Source organism: Pungitius pungitius, chromosome 10, assembly GCF_949316345.1.
Source record: "Pungitius pungitius chromosome 10, fPunPun2.1, whole genome shotgun sequence".
In the NCBI taxonomy this organism is placed as follows: Eukaryota; Metazoa; Chordata; class Actinopteri; order Perciformes; family Gasterosteidae; genus Pungitius; species Pungitius pungitius.
In genome coordinates this window covers 7629852-7652137 of record NC_084909.1, presented here as the reverse complement: position 1 = coordinate 7652137, position 22286 = coordinate 7629852, and the positions used below count along the sequence as shown (strand labels likewise).

At 45.8% G+C, this 22286-nt stretch overlaps 1 protein-coding gene across 4 annotated transcripts in view; it reads left to right on the top strand.

The window, feature by feature from the left end:
* tanc1b (tetratricopeptide repeat, ankyrin repeat and coiled-coil containing 1b) overlaps positions 1-22286 on the top strand; it is an 83742-nt gene that overhangs the window by 47007 nt on the left and 14449 nt on the right. For all 4 annotated transcript variants that reach the window (XM_037489147.2, XM_037489148.2, XM_037489146.2 and 1 more), the window contains exons 5-13: positions 688-821; positions 2989-3178; positions 5919-6245; positions 14137-14259; positions 15815-16096; positions 16236-16390; positions 18683-18914; positions 19273-19439; positions 21030-21637. In XM_037489147.2, coding sequence (XP_037345044.2) covers positions 688-821; positions 2989-3178; positions 5919-6245; positions 14137-14259; positions 15815-16096; positions 16236-16390; positions 18683-18914; positions 19273-19439; positions 21030-21637 — 2218 coding nt within the window. The remainder of the gene's footprint in view (positions 1-687; positions 822-2988; positions 3179-5918; positions 6246-14136; positions 14260-15814; positions 16097-16235; positions 16391-18682; positions 18915-19272; positions 19440-21029; positions 21638-22286) is intronic.

Sequence of the window (22286 nt, the reverse complement as noted above, 5' to 3'; positions counted from 1 at the left end):
AAAGTTGCTTATTTTTCTTTTTTTCGTGACATTTCTGATAAATGCAAAAAAAAATCAAGTTTATAAATAAAAAATAAACTGCCTTGTTGATGGCATGTCAACCTTGAAATTGCTGTCCAAGTAAATACTGTGCCTCTAGAGTTTGACCTGCAGGCGGGTTTGGAGAAAGCCTTCGTCCACTCATTGATATTCAGAGTCTCTATGAGTGAGAGCTGTAAACAACCAGAAAGGCCTGGATTCGTCACTTGAAGCAGAACACACACACACACGCACACACACACACACACACACACACACACACACACACACACACACACACACACACATACATACAGTTCCTGCTTTCTTAACAATGCTGGACATTCACATGTCTTTTCACACACACACACACACACACACACACGTGTACATACTCAAGCCATGCAAGCCCCCACCGCACTCCCTCTGTCCCTCTCTCTTTCTCTGCCTCCGTTGCTCTTCTTTCCTCCCCCTTCTTTGAGTCCGCACCACATCAGCAGCAGCTGGAGAGTGCAGCACGGCATTTCCGAGCTGAGCCGAGGAGGGCAGGGCAGGCAGAGTGGCCCTGTGTGGGCCATCCGGTGGAGAGAGGGAATCTGCCCGCTAACGTTGAGCATTTCTTCTCCCCCTCCTCCCCCCCCCCTCTCTCTCTCCCTCTCTCTTTTCTAGAGCTGCAAGCAGAGAAACAACCAAGCTCCTCCTCCCCCGCCACTCAGGAACTGATGACAAGGCTGGGCTTTTTACTAGGAGAAGGGATCCCGGGTACGGCACGCATACCTATGGACGACAAGATTGAAAAGAAGGTATTTAATTTTCTCCCTCCCCTACCAACTCACTGCCTGTCTCAGCAGCAGCTGTCGCCCCTGCTGCAGCGCACAGAGCGAGAGAGAGAGAGAGAGAGAGATGAGGGGAGGAGGGAGTTGTGACAGAGTAATAGAAGAACGGATTTATATATTTTTACCCCCACTATGCATTACCTTTGGATGGGGATTTAGAAGGCACCCCCGGGAGTCATTTTTTGGCCACAACAAACAACGGTAACTGTCAAACTGCTTTGTTTGAGGTGATGGAGGTGTCTTAAGAAAGTAACCAATATTTAATATTTAAATTCCACTGCACGTGGGTTTTATTCCCCCCTCCGGTGTGGCGTGCGAGCCTCTCGGTAACTTGAGTGCTACTCCAGGGGGGGCTCTCGTGTGCGCGAGAGAGTGGCCGAGTCCCGCTCCAGAAATAGAGTTGTGTTCGGTCTGAGCCTCAGTTTGTTGTCGGTTCTACTAATTAAGCCCCGCCCGCCCGCCCGCGAGAGGAGCGCAGCCCGGCGCGCAAACGCTCCCTTCATTTATCTCCTGTCTCCCGACACGTGTCGACGCTGAACCGGCAACCCTAAGAAAACTCACAATTTATTTGGTGAATCGTATTCGCTAGTTGAGATGCAGGGACGGTTCCTCCGGCGCGCTCGGAGGTGTTTGTTGTCAGAGCCCGGCTGGGGGGAGGTGGGGATCGGGGGGGGGGGCTTTATTGTCATCTGCCAGCAATTGTCTTTGCCTCCTTTCTGCCGTTTTACAACAGGCCTCGAACCCAGCGGGCTTGTTTTGAGTTCCGCCAAACGATAAATTATTAAATGTCAGTTTGCTGTTTGGTCCCCGCTGTGATTCGCCCGGTGAAGCTTTGGGTGAAGCTCCGGGCTGGAAATTGCTGTGCAAATGATGCTGGCATTCTGTCGCAAAAAAAAAGAAAGAAAAGGAAAACGGGTTGGACTCAGCAACAGGAAATGTTACCTCGTTAATATTGGCATTCCACAAGTTGTTAATGATGCCTTAGGCCATGTGGCATCTCTCCTATCCTGCTGCGTGTATTCACTCAGCGTGCCACTTCACAAACATGAAAAGGGACTCAATACATGTCGAATGAGACATTAGATTCAACTCCATTCTTTTTCAAACTGGCTCATCAGTCAGGTTGAGAAACAATAGACTTTTTGCAGCAGAAGAACTGCAGTAAGGTTTTAAGAAGGACACATATTTCTATTGTTTTATTTAAGTATTTTATAATCACTCCATGAACAGCAAGTACTATAATTGTTCCAGTTACGCCATCATCAAAAATTGTTGCAGTTGATTAAAGTATATTCAAACTGGTTAGGGATGTTTGAGTTCAATGTTAGAAATGGTTTGTGCTGGTTGGCTGAGGTTTTAATTGGAGCAGTTTGTTGTTGGTAATGCACAGTCTGGTAATAAGTGGGGCTGGAGAAGTCATCTGTGGGTGAAAGCCTCGCAGACAACAAAATATGTGCCCTGGAGTTTTATTAGGACGCAAGAATGATTTGGTGAAAACCTGGCCGTGTATTAGTTGCTATTATCTTACTTGAATTTTATGTGTTTAGAGTAGTGTATTTTGGAACTTCAAGGCTTGGCCTCTTCTTAATGTGAACTAAGACGATTCTTGAGCTGCACAATGTTGTGCGTATCAGAATACTGTTGAAAAAAGATGAGGACAAACCATCTTTAATTTGGATTTCTACGGTTGTCAGTTGGCTCCAACAACGAGTCGGCTGCTGTTTGGTTGTGAGACGGACTTGGGGGCTCGCATGAGAAAGGTATCTATTGTGTCACAACAAAGTAGATACTTGGTCCCTTGTGAATTCCTCTGCAGGCCTATTTTGGTGCCTTCAGACATATGCGTGTGTAATTTTCAAGCCTGGCTCCACTTACAGCGCTTGTGTCCTTTTGGCATGTCGGTCATGCTCAAATGTGAAATGTCATTTATTTTTGAGGGATTTCTTTTACACGATCCCCGGTGAATAGGCAATGAACTCGGATGAACTCGTTCTTGCGGTTGTCTCAATTCTTCGTCCAAATAAGGTTGGAAAAATATTGGGCTGTCTTCAAACCTTGTTGACATATTTGATCGGTAGAGCATACTCTTGGTGTACCTTAACCCTTTTTTCCCCGCTTTCCTCCCTCCACTCAGTGTTCTGTGATTAGCCAGGGTATCAGCCCCTGCTCTACACTGACCAGCAGCACCACGTCCCCCTGCACTGACAGCCCATGTTCAACACTCAACAGCACGGCCGGTCGCCCCCCTCTCAGCCGATCCAGCCCCTGTGGGACCATCACCAGCCCCAGCTCCACACTCGAGAGCAAAGACAGCGGGATTATTGGTGAGAAATAACCAACTACTACCCATGTGTGGATTGATGTAATGTGCAATCTAGCAAACATGAATGAAAACAACATGAGAGCATAATTGTCTATACAACATTCTAAGGATTAATATGGCAGGAAATGATGATTTAATGTGTACAGATATAGTAGATTAATGTCCTCGAATTACACTTCCTCTGTGTGGGTTGTAATCAGAGCTTGTAAGTTATCTTTGTGCATGCATGCATGTTAGTGCATGCAAGTCCCTGTTTGTCCACTGTTCACTTTGCTTCCATACAGAGCTCCTTTCAGTCAGCTTTACAATTGTTTTATGAGGCAGCGATGCATCTGACACCCGTTCTTTGCCAGGTCTCAAGTATATAGTTTGCACAAAGCCTTTTTGAGAGTGACACAACTTTTGTGAACAAGAACACTCGATGGGCTCCCTCTCGTAGGCCAGAGCTGGTGATCCGTTAATGTTGGACCTCGTTTGTATGTAAAAGAAGTGAATTCAACAGGCATTAGTATCTGAAAGGCAACAGAGAAAGTCTGTCAAACAACCAGCTTCAAACAGACCTGCTGTTTAATTTATTTGCCAAACCAGTCGGTAACCATGTTAGGAATGCAGGTGATGACTCAATCCTGCAGCTTTCTCTGCACACACTCTATACTACTATATTTCCAACAAAGCTCTTCTATTCAATAGGAGAACCTCATGTGCACATTGTCTCCCCCTGTCTCGTGTCACTCATTCATCATCTAGTTAAAACCCATTGGATTCTTTGTGTCACTGAATACCATTTGTGTCAGGTTGTATTAAACCCGCATGCGTCAGTTATTGAGTTTGAATAGAGCTGTTCCTGTATGAGAGAGCATTGAGGAGACAGTTGCCACAGTTTGACGCTGTATTATATCTCTAGTAATAGCCCTGCAAGACATCTGGGGATTTACACAAGCTGATGGGAATACGACCTGGTTTATGCATTCTTAAAATTAATATTTGCACTGGGAATTCTAAAGGATACTGTAGCTAAATGATCCTGCAGTTGTCCCCGGTTGAGTTTCTAAAGGCATTGAGCAGAAGTATTGTTCTTGAATGAACTAGCTAGAATATGTCAGATTTATTGCTTTTTTTATACTTATTTGTTTTTTATCATTGTCACGATAGTTTGTTAGTACAGACAAACATAACAAATGACTCAGCATTTCTGTCTGCCCAGAGCGATGCCTTAGCTAGCTGTTAAATAATCCACGGAAGCTGTGATATAGTGTATTCCAGCATGGATTGTCGACACGGTGACACCCAGCATGGTCCATCTCGTCATAAAGCTCCTTTACTGGTGTCAAATAACAATGGACTTCGTGAAAGAACGACTCTGTGTGACGGTCTACGACATCCCACCCACCTGCCCTAATAAAACGTTGCAGACATGGAAGAGAACTAAGCTATGCCGCCTCCATAAGTCAGATTCCAACCAGTGATAAATGCTCCCCTTTCTTTCAAGTTTGACTTTGACTCATTTCAAAAGCACATTAATTTTGCTTTGTGCTGCCGTTAAAAGCTCCTTAGTGGATTTGGGAGATTTGGTAATGTCTTAACATTTATAAAATGGCTCCCAGACGACTTGGTGCCTGGAGGAATACTTTAGACAGCCCTGTAGCAAGAGCTGGCCCTTAATATGGTAAAAACATACTAAGTGCCAGTCATAGCTGACCATACTTTTGAATGAGTACATAAAATGCTATTCTTTGTCAGGGCTTAAGGTTCAAAGAGTAAACAGTCCCTGTAGTCGCTCCTTCGCTGTGCCGAATGCTAACGCGCGGCTGAGGCATAGCGGGCAGTTGTATGTGCAGGTGGCACTTTGCATGGCAGCCATTGCCATCCGTGTGTGAATGTACAGTATGTGTGAACGAGAGACTAATGACATGTAGTGGGAAGAGCTTTCACTAGACTGGAGAGGCATTGCATTACAAATACACTCCCACAATGTTTCCCATTTGAGGCCATGCTCGGAGCAGGACTAAGACCAACTGCTGTCACTGATGACTTGGTATTCGCCCAGGTAATACAAAAAAAAACACACGGTGAATGTGTTATGTTAATATTGGTAATGATGTAACGTGCTGCAACATTATCAAATCCAGATTAGGAGCGTGTTATGCAAAATCTGCCAGCTGGACAGTCCGTTCCTGTCCTCTGACCCGGCTGATGTTTCTGCATCCAGCTGCAGCTCGTGAAGCTTTGGCCACCCACTCATCTTTTAGGATTGTATTAGATTCCTGGGTTGGCCTGAGGGGGAGGATTAAAGGATTTGTTTTCATGTTCGCAAAACACCTGTCTTAACATCAAAATACTGAGGGCAGTTTCAAACACCACTTTTATATATTTTTTTATATACTAAGGGTAGAATTTTGTTTCAAAGTGCAGCATCCAGGTGCCGTTCATGACATATAGGATCTTTCAACTGATGATCAGTGGAGAGAACTAAAAGCGTTTTTAAGATTCTGGGCTCTTGATGCTTTCATGCGTTTCCAGTCTAAATTAGTGCGAGAGTCAGTAAAGTCAGGTGGTTAACTGCGTTGATAAGGGCAATGAGAAAAAGCAGTGACTTATTCAAAGTCAAAAGTTCCCTTACAGCTCGGTGTCTCATTAGAGATGAAGGCAGATAAATGTTCACCGCACACAAAGAGCATCTTACCTCGCTCACTCACTCTAATTCCCTCTCGGTTTTATCTTCCCCCCCCCCCCCCCCGCAGCCACCGTCACCAGCTCCTCTGAGAACGATGACCGCAGCGGCTCCAGCCTGGAGTGGAGTAAGGATGGCAGCCTGAGAGCCAGCGGGCGCCATGGCCTGGCACAGAGTGCGCGGGCCGACACCTGCTCTCCCGTTGCCGAAGAAGACTCCAACAGCGCCGCCGCAGCACCGGCCGACACCCCGTCCAGGACCGACCAGCAGCAGCAGCAGCAGTCCGGCGCATCCGCGGGGGAACCGCAGCCTCAAGGTTACTCCCCCGAGGGCCCCTTTCCGTACTCGTCACAGATGTCTTCTTCCCTCATGATGCCGAGGCCCAACTCTGTAGCAGGTAAGAGACCTTAAAAACCTCCTTTATTTGGGCATTCGGCATCTGGATGGATGTCTGCAGGGCAGAAGGGAGTGCGGCATGGATCTGTGTGGCTTTCGGTGGCTTCATTCACTCGGCATTACAAGAAACATTTTGCTTTAATTGTTTCCTCTTGTAGCCGGGTAACTGTTGGTATGCAGACAGCGCGTGAAACCCGCGTCGTCTCGGGTGCCTCGCTGCGGTCGCATTGCCGGTCAGTTTCGTTGGTGCTACGACGTCCTTCGAGGTGCCTTGAGGCCGCGTCAGAGTCCGAGCGAGCGGCGGTCACACGCAGGAGGAAGCCTGGGTCCATGTGTAGTTTTTCAGAAGCCAGTTTTGGGCTTTTCGTTGCGTATCGGGGTACCGGAGCAGAGGTTTGGGATTAGGCAGCTGTTGTATAATGCGCGTCGGCCCCGCCTCCCATTTCAAAAGCTACGGGCAAACCTTTGCCTGGCCGATCTGTTCTGCATTCCTGCCCTGGAACCTCCCTGTTATGGCTCAGCCCGCCGTATCCACACAGCTGTCACAGTTGTTGATATCCCTCCGCAGCCCTCTCTCGCCCCCCCCCCCCCCCCCCCCTCTTCCATTCCCAGATCTCCCCCCACTCTGCCTCCCTCCGTTTTTGCTGTTACGGCTTCTGACCTTGACCCTCTTGATGTAACTCACGCAGCGGCGGGTTTAACATCTTCCTTTAAAACTAAAGCCCTCACTGACTGACTTGGTTGAACTAGTGTTTGTGATCCTGTGCTGGAGGGGGGGGGGGCTTCTCTAAGGGGCAGCTGTTGGATTTTAATGTGTAAATGAAGTGTGAAATCACAGGCCATGTAGTGTGCAACTCGTACTCGGTACCCAGGGGAACATGCTGCACACGTGGCTTGTCGTTGGGCTGAATGGACACTAGAAGTAACAGCAAAATAAGCAAAGGTGACATGAGTTCATGTCACCTTTTGTTAGCTTGTTTTTGTAGTGGCATACTGGAGCGTGGACGGTGTCTAAAGTGGTGCAACAGATAAATGAAGCTCTCTTCAGAGGAAGATGAAGACTGTACGGAGGTGAGGGTAACAGCTTGTCGAGCAGATGAACTTAATCACAGCTCATTATACAAGCAGATCATTTCAGTGGCGAGTTCTAAGTCATGGGAAATTACAAAAGCAAGGGGAAACTGGGGGGGGGGGGAGGAATCATTGAAACGTCAAGTTGGTCCACAAAAATAAAACAAACACCCTCTAGACAGATGTATCAAAAAAAACATGAGGATCAAAGCCGACATCAGACCAAGTAGCATGTCCCTCAACATGCATGTATTAGTTTCTAGCTAGGAGATGATGGTTTTCTTTATGTATTTATTTTGGGGCTTAGATATACAACAGTGTTTTACTCCGCAGCTGCCAGTGTGCTTAAATGCACCTGCAAAAATATGCCTCCCTTGGGTTCGACCTGGATGAAATTCAGTAACTAAACACTGTCTGCTGATTCTACAGTGTGTTTCTACTCCATGATAACGACAGACTTAAGTCGAGTTTAGATGAACTTATGTACATCACACTTGTCTGTCTGAAATCCGTGACCATTTGTAAGACGTAATTCTTTTATGTGCTGACGGTTGTCCTAGAAGTTACATTTTTCTAAAGCCAAGAGAGTAAAATGCAATGGGTTTAAGAGGTAGGACAGGTGTGTCTGGTAATATAAAATGCATGTACACATACCACACACTTCGTGACACTTTATTTATATCACACACGTTATTTTTTCGTTGAATCTGTGCCCGCATTGCAAACATAACGTGGCACATGGCACTGGGCTGTACAGATGCTGTACAGATGCCCTCTAACGTTTCTGAAGTCCGTGACCTTTAACACCTCATCATTATTTCAAGCTGACATAAAGCCGAATGGCACAGGCGCACACCAGCTCACAAAGCCATTGGACCAGGACATATTTGATTGTCAACGCGCGTTGGTTCGTGTGTGAGAGCCTGTGTGCACGTGTCCCCGTGAGCTCCATATGTTTATTGTCCGACGTCATAGTTATGCAGCTTTGCCCTCCAGGGATCCTGCAGAAATCACACCTCAGGTTTTATGCTGTGTGGCGAAGCCTTGAGAGAGAGAACACATCAAGGATGTGGTGAGACAACTTTATTTAAGGCAATAGTGCTTGTTTTCAGTGGATGCTCAAGGGTATTATATTTTAAAAAAAAGATCATAATGAAGCTTACAGAAGCAGGAAGGACCCACAGTAAAATAATGAGAAAACATTTATCATCAATGGTCTCACGCCAAGTGCCACTACCTCTGTGACTATTTTCCATTGTTCTTTGTCCCTGATCATTACAATTAAATGACACAACGACTTTCTGATCTACCTGCTCCAAATGCGGTCAGGTATCTCAGGGTCTTGGTGACAGATAGAGGATAATATGCAGGATGAGTTCCACAGGCGTATTAGTGTGAAGTGGGCAGTGACCGTATACTGGACTGTTATGAAGCAGGATCTAGGTGTGAGGCGATCGCGATCGCTCTTACTGTGGGTCTCAATTCCTTTTTTTTCAAGAGAATAGTAGCGGCTAATGAAGTGACGTGTTCTCTGCTGGACTTGGAACACATATATTAATATATATAGATTTCTATATATATTTATAGATATAGATAAATGGATAGATCATTGCAAAAATATGAAATGTTTGTATTATTTCATCCATCTAATTGAAACTGTCTTATATTGATTGACTACGTATTGTAATACCGACGTATCGGCCCGCCTGCATTAGCTCAGTTGGTGCACAAAGGCTGAATCTTCGTAGTGGCAAAGTGGATTTGGCCCATCTGTCTCTCATGCCAATCAACAGGGGTAAAGTGGTGGCTCTAGAATGTTAACTATGTATGTAGAAGGAATGTCGACTTTTTGTGGAAAAGGGTCATTTGCACTGCCTTGGGGAACACACACACACACACACACACACACACACACACACACACACACACACACACTCCTACTGCAGCTTGTCCCTGAACGGTCGCATGAATTCAGCAGCTCTGTGTTGAGTTTGCGTTTGCTGTGTTTAGTTGCACAAATGTTGGCTTGTACCACCTGTCACTGCTTACGGAGCTGAATTCTGATGCCTCTTTGGGATCAGTTTGTAATTTCACCATTAGTTGGTATTCTGAGGCGATATCTCGGCCACAATTCGTCACCGGGGAATATTTTCTCCCATATTGTATGAGTAATCATTAAAGTTGTAACGACGGCAACCCCACACATTTATTATAGAATGTCCTTGGTTCAAAGCTAGTAATTGACCACATATGTATTACGCTCACGGCTGTGTGGGACACATTGAAGGCCCAACAAAGCTATTTCTTGGGCTTCACTGAACTTCATTTTTTCTTTCTTAATGTCCTTGGAGCAAACATTTAACTCGAACCTTCCTCTTGAGTCTACAGTCCAGTATTAAAGGCTTGCTGAGAGCCCTCTCCAAACATTACATTTATTATTTCTTAAAAATATGAAATGTTGGAATCGCCATGTTTGATTCATTAATATCTGATTAAAGGCCGATTCTTATTCCTTTTCAATATGGTGCAGAACTCTATAGGGAAGAGTTTATGTTTAAACAGACCTAGAGACTGGATATATAAGTCTTACTCTCTTCATAATATAACGGTAATACGAAGGTAATTGTTATCAAGCATTTTTGAGTGTGGGGTTTCTCTGCTTTAGGAAGGTTGCAAAACTGCATCTGTGCTGCTTTGCTATTCGACAGAGCTTTGTTGTTAGAGCCATGCTGAGGGAAAATGTTCTACTCCCAATATCCCCTGCTCCTCTGGCAAAAACTCACGCTCTGGGATATTTTATGTAACGCTCTTTCAAGGATTCGCTATTCACCTTAGAAAAAGCCTCCTGAGAACAGCGACACGGTAAGGTTTGGGTTCGGCTCTCATCTGTGTTTTGTTAGAAGGACTAAGGTCATCTCCACCTGGTCTGTGTGAACAATGACTCAATGATGTCTGCGAAGGTCGGAAAGTAAGCTTTTAAAATAAAAATAAAAAGTCATGTCTTGTAACATGAAGATTATGGCTTATTTAGACTCAACATGCTGTAGTCCCCCTCTAGAACGGCTACAGGACGGCACGATGTGTTTAATCTGATAAGCTCACATCTCATGTCTCGTGTCTCTGCCGGTGCCCAAGACAATATTGTCTCCTGTAATCGCTGGACCGTGCAGCATCTTTCCTGTTTTTGTTAGTGGTTCGTGGTGTCCTCCGGTGGCCATGGAGCGCTCCTCTGCGCCTGGGTTCGCGTAGACGATGATCTTCTCAGCAAGCGACGTAAAATAATCAGCAAAAAAGAAAAACCGTTTACTCCTTTCGTATCGGCGAGCTCTCTCCCTCGCTGACGTCTTTGGAATATGCGCTCACAGAGAATTGTCGGTGCATCTGTGTCACAGCCCGGGGTAAAATAATCCTGTTTACTGAGATCAATCAGCATCCGTTTTGAAAACCCATTCAAGATTGTCCTCAGTGGCATTACCTTGATAGATCAAAACCTGCCAAAAGATTCAGCTCAGAGGGACAGAGCGTAAGCTAATGACTCTCCGCAGCCACGGAGCCATCAGTTTGATTGACAGCACCCCTCTAGATAGAACTGTATTACCCCGTAGGTGTTGAGCGGTTCCGACGGCTTTGAATATTGTTGTGCACGCCCAGGCTACTCTCTCTCCGCCGTGCTTCTATGTTTGTAAAATTATAGTTATTTCACAAGTGTAGGCTTTTAGCCACGCTGTCGGCCTGACCCTGTCTGTCGGTAGGCCGGTTGGCTGCTGCACCACTTTGGGCCGGACTGAAATACCTCAACACACGTTGGAGAGATTGCCATGAAAGCTTCTACAGAAGTTCATGAGTACATTTTCAGAACTTTGTTTGGTGCATTAAGTCTTTATGTTGCGGTCAGATTTTAATTTGTCCAATATTTTGGTTTGTGACCAAATATTGACATGCATATAGCTCCGGGTGTACCCTGTTGCCAGCACTTATTAGAAACTGTAATCTAATGCAAGCTTATCTCTGGGCAAGAAATAAAGTCTCCTGCGCAAGCTGCAGAGGGAAAACAGGGCTTCATAATCAAAGCACAGCACCAAAAATTCGACACAGAACATCCCGGTGAACATTTTACATACTAATTCGTCACAAAAGTGGACCATTGCAGCTGGAGTTCTTTTTATTAAGTTTCTATGGTAACAAGCCACGTTTGTGAGCAGGCCACTTACAATTCAACTTTGCACTCAGTCATCTTAATTTAAAGCAATTCTGACAAGGCCGAGAACAAAAATGTGTATAAACATTATAATTATATTATAATAGTTTTTTATATTTTTAATTATTTTATAATTTCTTCCTATTTGCAGAACTCCCAGCCTTAAGGCCTTAATGCACGTGTTTTAAAATATATTCTTTCAATGCGTTACTTTTATTATGAATACTTCCATACGAATATGGATATTATGCAGTGAAATCCCCTCCTATCATGTTGCGAAAAATGGACATATTCAGTACACAATAGGACACGGAGGCTCCTCGGTCTGAACTAAGAAGACAAACTTTGATGATTCCCTCGAACCTTGACAAAATCTTTTCACAGTAAAAGCCCATACATACAGTATATAGTGTATTGCATACCTGAGGTTATTCAAATTTCCCCACTGTTAATGCCTTTACAAAAAAAAAAATATATAATTTTCCTCCTCATTCAATGTCCCAACAGGATGTACATCGGGATGGGAATACTGATTGTATCCACGAGTAAGGAGTAAAAGTCCACTAAAGGCAAGAAGGGGGGCAGAAGGGTGGCTTCCTCTGCTGTGTCATGGGAAAAGCAGGACTGAAAGTTTTCAAAGGGCAGACCTGCCTGGGGGGGGAAAAAAAGGAAAATTTCCATCAGAATGCAGTCTGACACATTTGTACATCTTCAAAGTCATTGCAGGCTTAGACTTCAAGGTATCAAATGTACGTTTTATCGATGAGCAAAGACATGTGAGAATAGGAAAAGAAATGGAGAAGGAGAAATAATTGAAGAGTGGGATTTGCTGGATATGGAGGCCTCCTGTGGAAAAGCCTTGGCCCTGAAAGAATCGAGGATAACAGGAGACGTGGAGGAGTGAATTCATTGATACTACTTAAGCGCGTCAAACTGAGGATCACCTGCAGGCGTTGCTCATTCGACCCCAAGGGCACAAAAAAAAGATGTGCCTGGTGAAGAATGAGCTACAGTGCGACTCTTGAGTTATCGCTTTGGAACTGCAGGAGGAGAAAATAGACGGACCCCTTCCCTTGGTCCTCGTGTTGGTATTGGGCTTATGAGGTGATTAGTGGGGAGTTTTCTGTCCACCTCCTCGCCCATTTGTTCTCATAACGTGAGCCTTTCCCTGTACCCTCACCCTACCACACTCAGGATCACATTAATAGTACAGGAGCTGCCCGTGATGAACCGTAATCAGCCTCTGGAGACTAAATCTCTCACCTTTTCCATTTATTCTCCCTCTAATTCACCCCCTTTTCACCCTCTGTCACTTGCTTCCCAATTTCGGAAAGCGTTTCATTCATTTGGGCGAGTTCCTAATGCTTCGGATGCTGTGACAGGTTGAGCGCTGGAAGGGGAGGAGGGGAGGGGAGGGGGGGGGGGGGGGGGGCTGTTGAATGCTGGGGCAGAGCGATCGCTTTCGGGCCCCCAGTGAGCTCATTCTGCTCCAGGCAGCACTCGAGAGATTCAGGCGAGGGTCTTCGCCGTCCCCGTTTGCACGCCGGGGACACGGAAGTCCCCTCGGGAGAAAAGCCCGCTGTCCCTCCTGGCGCCGCTGTTGGACGTAAGTAGCTGTAGAATCGGGTTTGATGAGTTGGCCTTTCTGGTTTTCTGTACTTTGTTTGTTAACAGTTCCACTCTCTCCATTCTAGTTAACGGAGAGGGCGCCCGACCCCCTTTTTGCGGTCGAAGCGGCCGCGAGGGGCGTCTTTCATTCCAGGCAAAGTTGTATTGGTGGCAGCTTCCTCGGTTACTCTGTTGTCAGCAGATGGCTTTTAATTAGTGGGGCATTCCAGAGAGTAAGTTAGGGACCAAGTGAGGGGAGAGAGGGAGTGAAAAGAAGAGTGTTTGTGACAGTCTCTCGCAGCTCAGGCTGATAAAGTGGAAAGCAGAGGCTGTGATTCTGCTCTTCAGCATATGGGAGACAGACCTTCATTACGTTTCGACCATGAGCCCCGTACTTCAAATAGGACGTCGCATTGTTTTGTAATCCCTGGCTAATAGAGGTGTCCATATGCAGAGTTGACTTACAGTTGAAAAAAACCACACAGGTAATCTTCCCCTATTTGTAAGCTCCGTTGGGAGTCTCTGTGCGGACCGACCGCTCACTGCCGTGTCGTCTGTAGCTGTCGGCTCCAATCAGAGAAAAGACGGGGACGTCTGTGTTGTTTTTTGAGGAGACCCGTGTTCCTTTTGCTACAGTGAACTGGTACCTGCACACACAGCCTCCAGCAAACTGTTGATGCCACAGCGCACCCGCTTACATCTCCTTCACTCGCTTACATCTCCTTCACTCGCTTACATCTCCTTCACTCGCTTACATCTCCTTCACTCGCTTACATCTCCTTCACTCGCTTACATCTCCTTCACTCGCTTACATCTCCTTCACTCGCTTACATCTCCTTCACTCGCTTACATCTCCTTCACTCGCTTACATCTCCTTCACTCGCTTACATCTCCTTCACTCGCCTATCTCAAAGACGCCAAATGTGCCACGGCGTTTTCCCCCCCCCCCGTGTGTGTTTTTCGCTTCACCGTTTCTGGTTGAAATGAACCAAGTGTCTGCCGTCTCTCTCCACAGCGACCAGTTCCACAAAGCTGGAAGACCTGAGCTTTCTCGATGAACAGCGCAACACCCCCCTGCGGACATCCATCCGCCTGCCGTGGCATAACACCGGAGGGAGGCCGCCTCAGGACTCTAAAGGTGACTCCGCTGTGCAGCCATCGCTGTGTCGAGCTAAACAGTTTGATAACCCATCCCTTCATTTGAGATAGTGCTCATTTAAAAAAAGGGTATGTTCTTTTGTCAGTTGTAATGCAAAAGGTGGCGTTGTCATAAAAAAAGTGACAGTAGCTGTAAGGATAAAGTGCAGTGTTTCAGCTCTAATGCTGTTTGGTGTGTTCACATCCATATGAGGTAGTGTAGGAAAGCGTCTAGGAATTGTAGCTATTCATGCTGTTAAGTTAGGAACAAAAAAAAACTACAGTTCATGCATGGTTCATCCTAGCTTGATGTAATAACCCTTAATTTACAGGCAAAAGTCAGGATTTAAACATAGCCCTGGTTTAATTTCCTTATCCAGTGCATTTAAGTCCCATTTCAAACCATTTAAAATATTTCTACATTGATTCATATTAACGCTTAACTGTCAAAGTGTTTTCTAGCACACGTTTAGCTCTTCAGATGTGTGTTCTTGCTTCGCTAGCCTTTATCCTGGTTATATATTTTGAAACCTCTGCCTCAATCAGATATATCCCACAGAGGGAATATTTGATGAGAATGTGAATAATTTAATATCAGTTAGTCAAGCTATTTGGCTGTGTGTTCAACAAATGTCCTGTTTCTTTTCCACTTTTACTTAATTTTTGCTGATACGGAAGCATCATCTCAGTGGATACATTTATAACCATTTTTAAACGTCGGCGTTCAGAGGGAAATTTTGTTCCATGCTGCATGTATGCATGTTTATGCATGTATCTGGTTTTCTGTCATTGTATGGATGGGAGGCACCACAGTACCTCACAGGTCAGGTCAAAAGCAGCTAACCAGAAGAATGATTATTATGTATATGTTAATTTACACCTCTCATAGATCTGTATTGCATACATTATCTAACAGCTTAAATGGGATAGTACTTCTAAGTGCATTTGATTTGAAAGACCTGAGACCTTGTTCATAGTGCCGATAAACAATAACGTCACGGTGTTGGTATTAGTGATTCAAGGATCAGAGCTGTGAAGTGAATAAAGTGTTCTGAGATCCAAAGAGCGCTGAGGGGGACAATGCAGAGAGTTCTCCTCAAAGTCCACTTACACTGAGATTCCACTCAAATTAACATGAACAGAATTAACAGTGGACAAAAGATCTGGTTTTAAGACTACAACCAAGATTTTTTATGCAAAGTTCATGGCATATTCTGGAAGAAAAACACTTAACACTTATAAAATGGTATTCCATAGGTTTATACTTTATACTGTATTTGGCAATGTATTACGATTGTCTTTGAAGTGCGAACAATATGATTCCTCTGGGATAAATTAAGGCTGATCTAAAACCCAGCATCAGTTAGAAGTTGTCAGTATTCCAAATTTACCTTAAAAAATCCATTATCTACAAAGAGCATGAGATTAATTCCAAGAATAATCAGAGGCGTGTGCCACTTCTTCCTCTAAAAAGCAGAGACTGACTTAATATTTTGGCATTTGTACGAGTAACAGCGACAGAAATTGTACTTGAATGTTTTTCCACTCTCCCTCAGCTCGTTTTGCTCCCTACAAACCCGTGGACATCATGCTCAAGCCCTTGCTGTTCGAGGTGCCCAGCATCACCACAGACTCTGTGTTCGTGGGCCGAGATTGGCTCTTTCAGCAGCTGGAAGATGTCCTGAAGGCCGGCGAGTCCGCAGAGAACCACGGCGCCGTGGTGGTGGGCAGCGTGGGCTTCGGGAAGACGGCCATTGTCTCCCGGCTAGTGGCACTGAGCTGCCACGGGGGAAGAATGCGGCAGATAGCCTCCAACAGTCCTCGTGCCTCCCCGAAAGGTCAGCCATTTCACAGCTAGTCTTTCCTTTACCACAGCTCGTTGCACGACAACAAACCAATGCACCTAATGCATCAAAAAATAAAGTATGCAGCTTGATTTAGCACGTAGCTGACGAAGCGTGCGACTGCGTCTTCCAGGTGTCGGGGGACCGAGTGCAGAACTCCCCCTCAGCCAGCCCCCGCAACCCACTCCACCGTCCAGTGCTACCAACACGCTGAGGACCAACAGCTGCCCGGGAACCCCCGAGATGCAGCGGCGGAGGGACGGGGCTGTCAAGCGCTTGGCCGCAAAGGTACAACTTGGGCCGATAAAGCCTCTCAGGGGGGAAATCGCAGCGTCGATTGGCAAGAAAATGCTCCCGCTTGCCCTTTAGGATGGCGATCCATCCACAAAACGTCAGTCGGCTTCACTCCAAAAAAAGAAAAGGAAAGGGGTTGATGACACTGTAGAGCAAAGTGTTGTTATGATAATGAATCCATCATTATTGAAACAAATGCACAGGCGTCTCCTGCGGATGGGGACGTAATAAATCTACTCTTTGTGAAGTCCCTTTGTTTATGGTCGCTGGTGATATCCTCCCTTATTACAAAGATGTGTGCTGAATTTCTTTTAGTATGTATGAGATGCACTTCAGAAGCCTGATACCGGCTGAGCTCGGTTGATTTAGGTTTATATGTGTTTGAATATGATTTATTGCTGTTTGTTTGTTTGTCTGTGTGATATTCAGCCCACGAAATATGGATGGGTTGTCGCTGAGGTTATGAAAGAGGACGGCGCCATCGGTCTCTCAGAGACCTTTAATATCACATGCCCGTTTGGTTTGAGAAGCAGTGGCCTCAGGTAGAGACCTGTCCATGCAAGACCGAGATGAAGGAAGATTGTGGGCCACTCGCGTTTTCGAGAATATTTTGGATGCACTGCCTTTGAATACCTTTGTGATAGTAGGATGAGTGACAGAGCTTTTGAAAAGGACTGCTTACACCGCGGTGTCCCGGAGACACCTTCACTTAGACCTCTCGCCCCACCGTGGACACCTGCTTTAGGGTGAAATGGGGCTTGACAAACCTACTGTACAGTTTGGTTTTGCCAATGTGAGGGCTGAACTGCACGCACCAGACATTTGACTCAACGCCACTGAGGCTCATCCAAATGTCTAATAAACCCAAGCGTTATCCCTCAAGCCAATCGCCGGGTGAAGTGTTTCCAACAGGCACTCAGTGATGTGTGAATACTGATGCACGGAGCGGCTCCTGTCAAGGTCTGTCAGTTCTTTTTAATCAGTGACTTGAAATTTCTCTCACTAGTGAGGCCATTGCAATTTATGTGCCATTGCGATGTTAGATCTGCATCCTATTTCAGATGCGCGTTTTAGGCGTTGTTTCTCAACAGCAGATTCATTTCAGTTCCGCTACACGACGTGCTGCAGGTGCACCGCAGGGTGTTGCATCATATTTGTTGAGATGCTTACTGCTTATTGATGAGGCAGTAGTCTACATGACTTGTACACTAATGGTCACTGCAGTCTCTTTGTCATGTGGTCTTCTTTAAAGGTCACAGCTAAATTGATTATGTGGATATGGATGACAGTCCTGGGATATTTTCTTACTATAAAAATCATTTACTTCCTTTGCTTGTGTATTTGGATTTGGTTAAATACTCACTGAGCTACTTACTTCTGTGACCAGACTGGTTAAATGTGCCATAGATGTAGCTCCAACTGCAGTGTTTAATTTGTAATTACTTGTTTGTATCGGTGTTCCTTCTTTGAGCACCACGGCCATCATTGGTGCGCAAAGTGTGGTATAATCAATCTTATGGATCTCTAAATCACAGTGAACAGCATGCAGCCAAAGTGCTGATTTATTGTGGTGTACAATTAGTCCATTACAAATGTAGGACATAGAAATAAATGCTCTCATGGCACTGTGGTTCGGCTGAAGAGGAAAGTTGCTTTGGTTGGTTATATTTCCAGCAGCTGGTCGTCTTTGTTGATGGATCTAGGCAGCAGCAGCAGCAGCAGAGTCACCTGACCCTCCTCTCGCTGATCTTCGAAGTGTGTCAGCTCCTCCAGGTTGGACTGTAATTAGAACAGTCACACGTCCCCAGGGCATCTCTCTTTGCTTCTTCCCCGATCCCTGTCCTTCCTTTTTGCTTCCAAATCAGACCTCCTTTGAAGACTGCAGCAACCTAACTTCAGACACGCATGATCCCTCCTTTTGGAGCTCCACCTGGGATCTACGATCTCCTTTTTTTTGAGGTGGTTGGCTTTTGCCCAATTACTTCATCCTCTTTTGTAAAGTTTTGTTTTAAACTTGGCTTAAAGGGCAATATGTGGCTTTACGGTGGGTGGTAGGAATATGAGAGCATGAGATTCAAGGCTGTATTCACAAAATGTTGTTTTTAATGACCGAGGCAGTTGGCTTTTGCAAATGCTTTGAGGTTACGGAACGTTCTCAGCTTTGAATATTTTTCATTGCTAATGCCGAAACTGAATAACATTTATCGCTCTGACATGTTTTGAATGCTCCTTCAGTGGGAAATAACCCGGCTTTATCTGTGCTTCTCTCCTCCCTTTGTGCTCCAGGTGGTGGCCTATCACTACTGCCAGGCGGATAACACCTACACATGCCTAGTACCAGAGTTTGTGCACAGTATCGCTGCCCTGCTGTGCAGAGCGCACCAGCTCAGCGCGTACCGGGAGATGCTGCTGAAAGAGCCCCACCTCCAGAGCATGCTCAGTCTGCGCTCCTGTGTGCAGGACCCCCTGGCCGCTTTCCGCAGGGGGGTCCTGGAGCCACTAACGAGCCTTCGTAAAGGTAGCGCCACCGCTGTTATGTTTTCCGATTTTGTTTGTCATTGGATCGGGTGATTCATGTTCCCGTGTGTCCTTGAGCACTGAACCCAAACATATTATGTGATAAAAATGGAACCTGCTCTGCAAAATTGGAAACTGAATTGAATAGATGGGACGTATTTATTGAATTTGCAATGTCATAGATTAGAGTCACCGCATCTTGCAAATAGTCTAAGAATGCATGGTAACATTATTAGAAGCTTATGAAAACACCAGAATACCAAGTATGCTACTTAGCAACTCCGTTATCTGGTATTGAACTGTGTGTGTGTGTGTGTGTGTGTGTGTGTGTGCGTGTGCGTGTGCGTGTGTGTTTCCAGAGCGGAGGATTCCAGAGGAGGATCACCTCATCTTGATAGATGGGCTGAACGAAGCAGAGTTCCATAAGCCTGACTACGGAGACACCATTGCTTCCTTCGTAACAAAGATCATTGCCAAGTTCCCCTCCTGGCTTAAGCTTGTGGTCACTGTCAGGGTCAATTTACTGGTAAGGAAGAGCTCATTTCCACTTTAAATGAACTAGCTCGTGTAAAGGGAGAGTTCATGTCGGCCTAATTAAAGAATCCTTTCAAATTACAATTGCGAAAAGTAACAAAGCTACTCCATGTTTTTAACATGGGGGAAAGATTTTCCTAAGCTGCTCCTCCTCGTCACACAAGGAGGAAGTATCAGTGACCCAGGAATCGACACTGCGCGACACGCTCGTAGCAGTCAGTCCCTGTCAGCCGTCGAGCTTCGGTAAAGAGACGCGGGGTTGACCGCCCCGCGCTTGTGTAGAGCTCACGATGGCGATAGCTGAGGCTTCGACGCGCCCGACGAGGCACACATGACATCTGATTTTCTTCGCTGTGATGAAGCGCTGAGCCTGGGATTATAATGTGAGAGCTGGCATCCAGAGCGCAAGTTATCAATGCTCATGCCGAGGTAGTGGCCGTCAGTATGCGGTTCACAAAAAATAAAAGTTCTGCCCATTTGCTTTCCATCCTGTAAGTCGTAGATTTATTATTGGGTTTGTGTGAAGCTTTTCTGGATATGCTAAATAAGTTTATTGTATCAGGGACATTTTGTATTCATGCTCTTATGTATTCACTTCTATTAATCCGTCAGGCTCTGTTTGTGGAGTGGAATCATTCTACCGGAGGCCCCGGTTGGCTGCACACAATACGAATATGAAGGTGCAGCTCTGTAGGTGGGCTCTGATTGACACAGTGGAATAGAAACCAAACGGAACCCTTAAGTCTCATTATTAGTAGGAGATATAAAAAAAAAAGCATGAATCATCGCATTGGAAAGGCGACATAATACTCGATCTTCACTGGGATCCGTGACTAAAAACGACTCAGTTTGCATCATAGTTCTGCGTCGTGGTGTCACAGTTTTTGTTTTGTTCTTTGAGCAAACAAATAAGATGTCAGCGCGGTAAATGGGTTCAGGATATTGGCCTTTGCCTTCTGCAACTATATCTGGCGTATCGGTAAGATGAACTTCACTCACCTTGTGGATTATAATCAGTGTGATTCCCCGATTCTGTGCAAGTGTGGTCACATTTGTGTGTTGGTGGTACCTTGTCACGGTGAGGAAGAGTGAAGTGTTATCTCGGCCAGGCAGTTTTTCTTTCGCCGCGGACAGGCGGCAGGTTGGAGGATTAAGGTGCATTGCTTTCTCAAAACTCCAGGACATGGATTGAAATGTGAGCTCTGGCTCAGACGACTGCCAGAAGTGTTATTGTTGCCCCCCACCCACCATCCCATACAGCCTCTTAATACTCCCCTTTCCCTGCCCCTTTTTCTTTTTCTCACTGCCACATTTCCAACTGTAACAGGTGTCTGCTTTGGCCTGATAGCTCAGCATGTTTGCTCCCCTGGTGCTCAAAGACTCTGATTATAAATCGGCATTAATGAATCCATCATTCCGCTCTTCTGTCTGTTGTTGCAATAAGAAATGCAATTTATATGGCAGAGACGAGAACCAGAGAACGAATCATTTATCTGAGTATCGATATTTAATTGGTACATTTTCTTATTAATACAGGCAGTATAGCTTGTCGCTGACTGTCTTCACCGTGTCTCATCCGTAGGAGATCACGAGCCTTCTGCCCTTCTCCAAGATCTCCCTCGACGACTTCTCCGACAACCCGGAGATCAGCAACGACCTCAACGCGTACATCCAGTACCGCATCAACGGCAGCAAGGAGATCATGAACAACATCAGCCTGAACGGCAAGGCCGACCCGGTCACGGTCGGGAAGCTCAGCAGCCACCTGATCTCCCGCAGCCAGGGCTCCTACCTGTATCTCAAGCTCACCCTGGATCTGTTCGAGAGAGGTCACCTGGTGATCAAGAGCGCCAGCTACAAAGTGGTGCCCGTCTCGCTGGCCGAGCTCTACCAGCTGCAGTGCAACATGAAGTTCATGACCAACTCGGCCTTCGAGCGCTCGCTGCCCATCTTCAACGTGGCGCTGGCGTCGCTGCACCCGATGACCGACGACCAGCTGTTCCAGGCCGTCAACGCCGTCTTCGTGCGGGGGGAGCTGCCGTGGGAGGACTTCCAGCAACGCATGGAGTTGCTCTCGTGCTTCCTCATCAGACGGCGGGACAAGACGCGCATGTTTTGCCACCCGTCCTTCAGGGAGTGGCTGGTGTGGAGGGCGGACGGAGAGAGCACCGACTTCCTGTGTGACCCCAGGTCAGTCGTCTTTGTCTTTGTTCAGTTGGGTCTCAAACAAGCTTTAGGGAAGGAGAAATCCAGCCATGATGATGGAGATATTGCGGTGGGCCAATTGAGTTAAACTAGGAGGCTTTTTATCACAATATACTTACAGCTATTTAGCATTCAGCCCTTTGATTACAAAGAATGTGCCGGCAGTACTCGTGATAAATTATCAATGTTGTTTGTCCCTGAAGTTTCTACTTGTGGTTCTGAATGAGTTTTTAACTGTATGTAAATCATGGCCAACACTTTGCATGAAAAGTAGGCTGACAATGAAGGTTTTTGTATAGCGAATAAGTCAAACATTGTCATCAATAATGCAGGATGATTATTATGTTGGAGTCGACATTGGCTTTGTGATGTTCTAGGTGTTTGTTGTAATCATAACACACTTTTTACAGTGCAGGCACGTACCGTTTGACACCTTTTTCTCTGCATCTTGTATGGAAAAATGATCGGTAGTCCTCAACATTTTACACAATGCATGCAGAATCTACCGTGAATTTCACTCAAGTTTCTAGGAGGAACTTCAATCTGCAGAACATTATCATGGGTTCCTCCTGTGCCCTTCTTGCCCTGTGAGACGGGGCTTATCTGTTTTAGTAATACTACCTAATTGTAATTC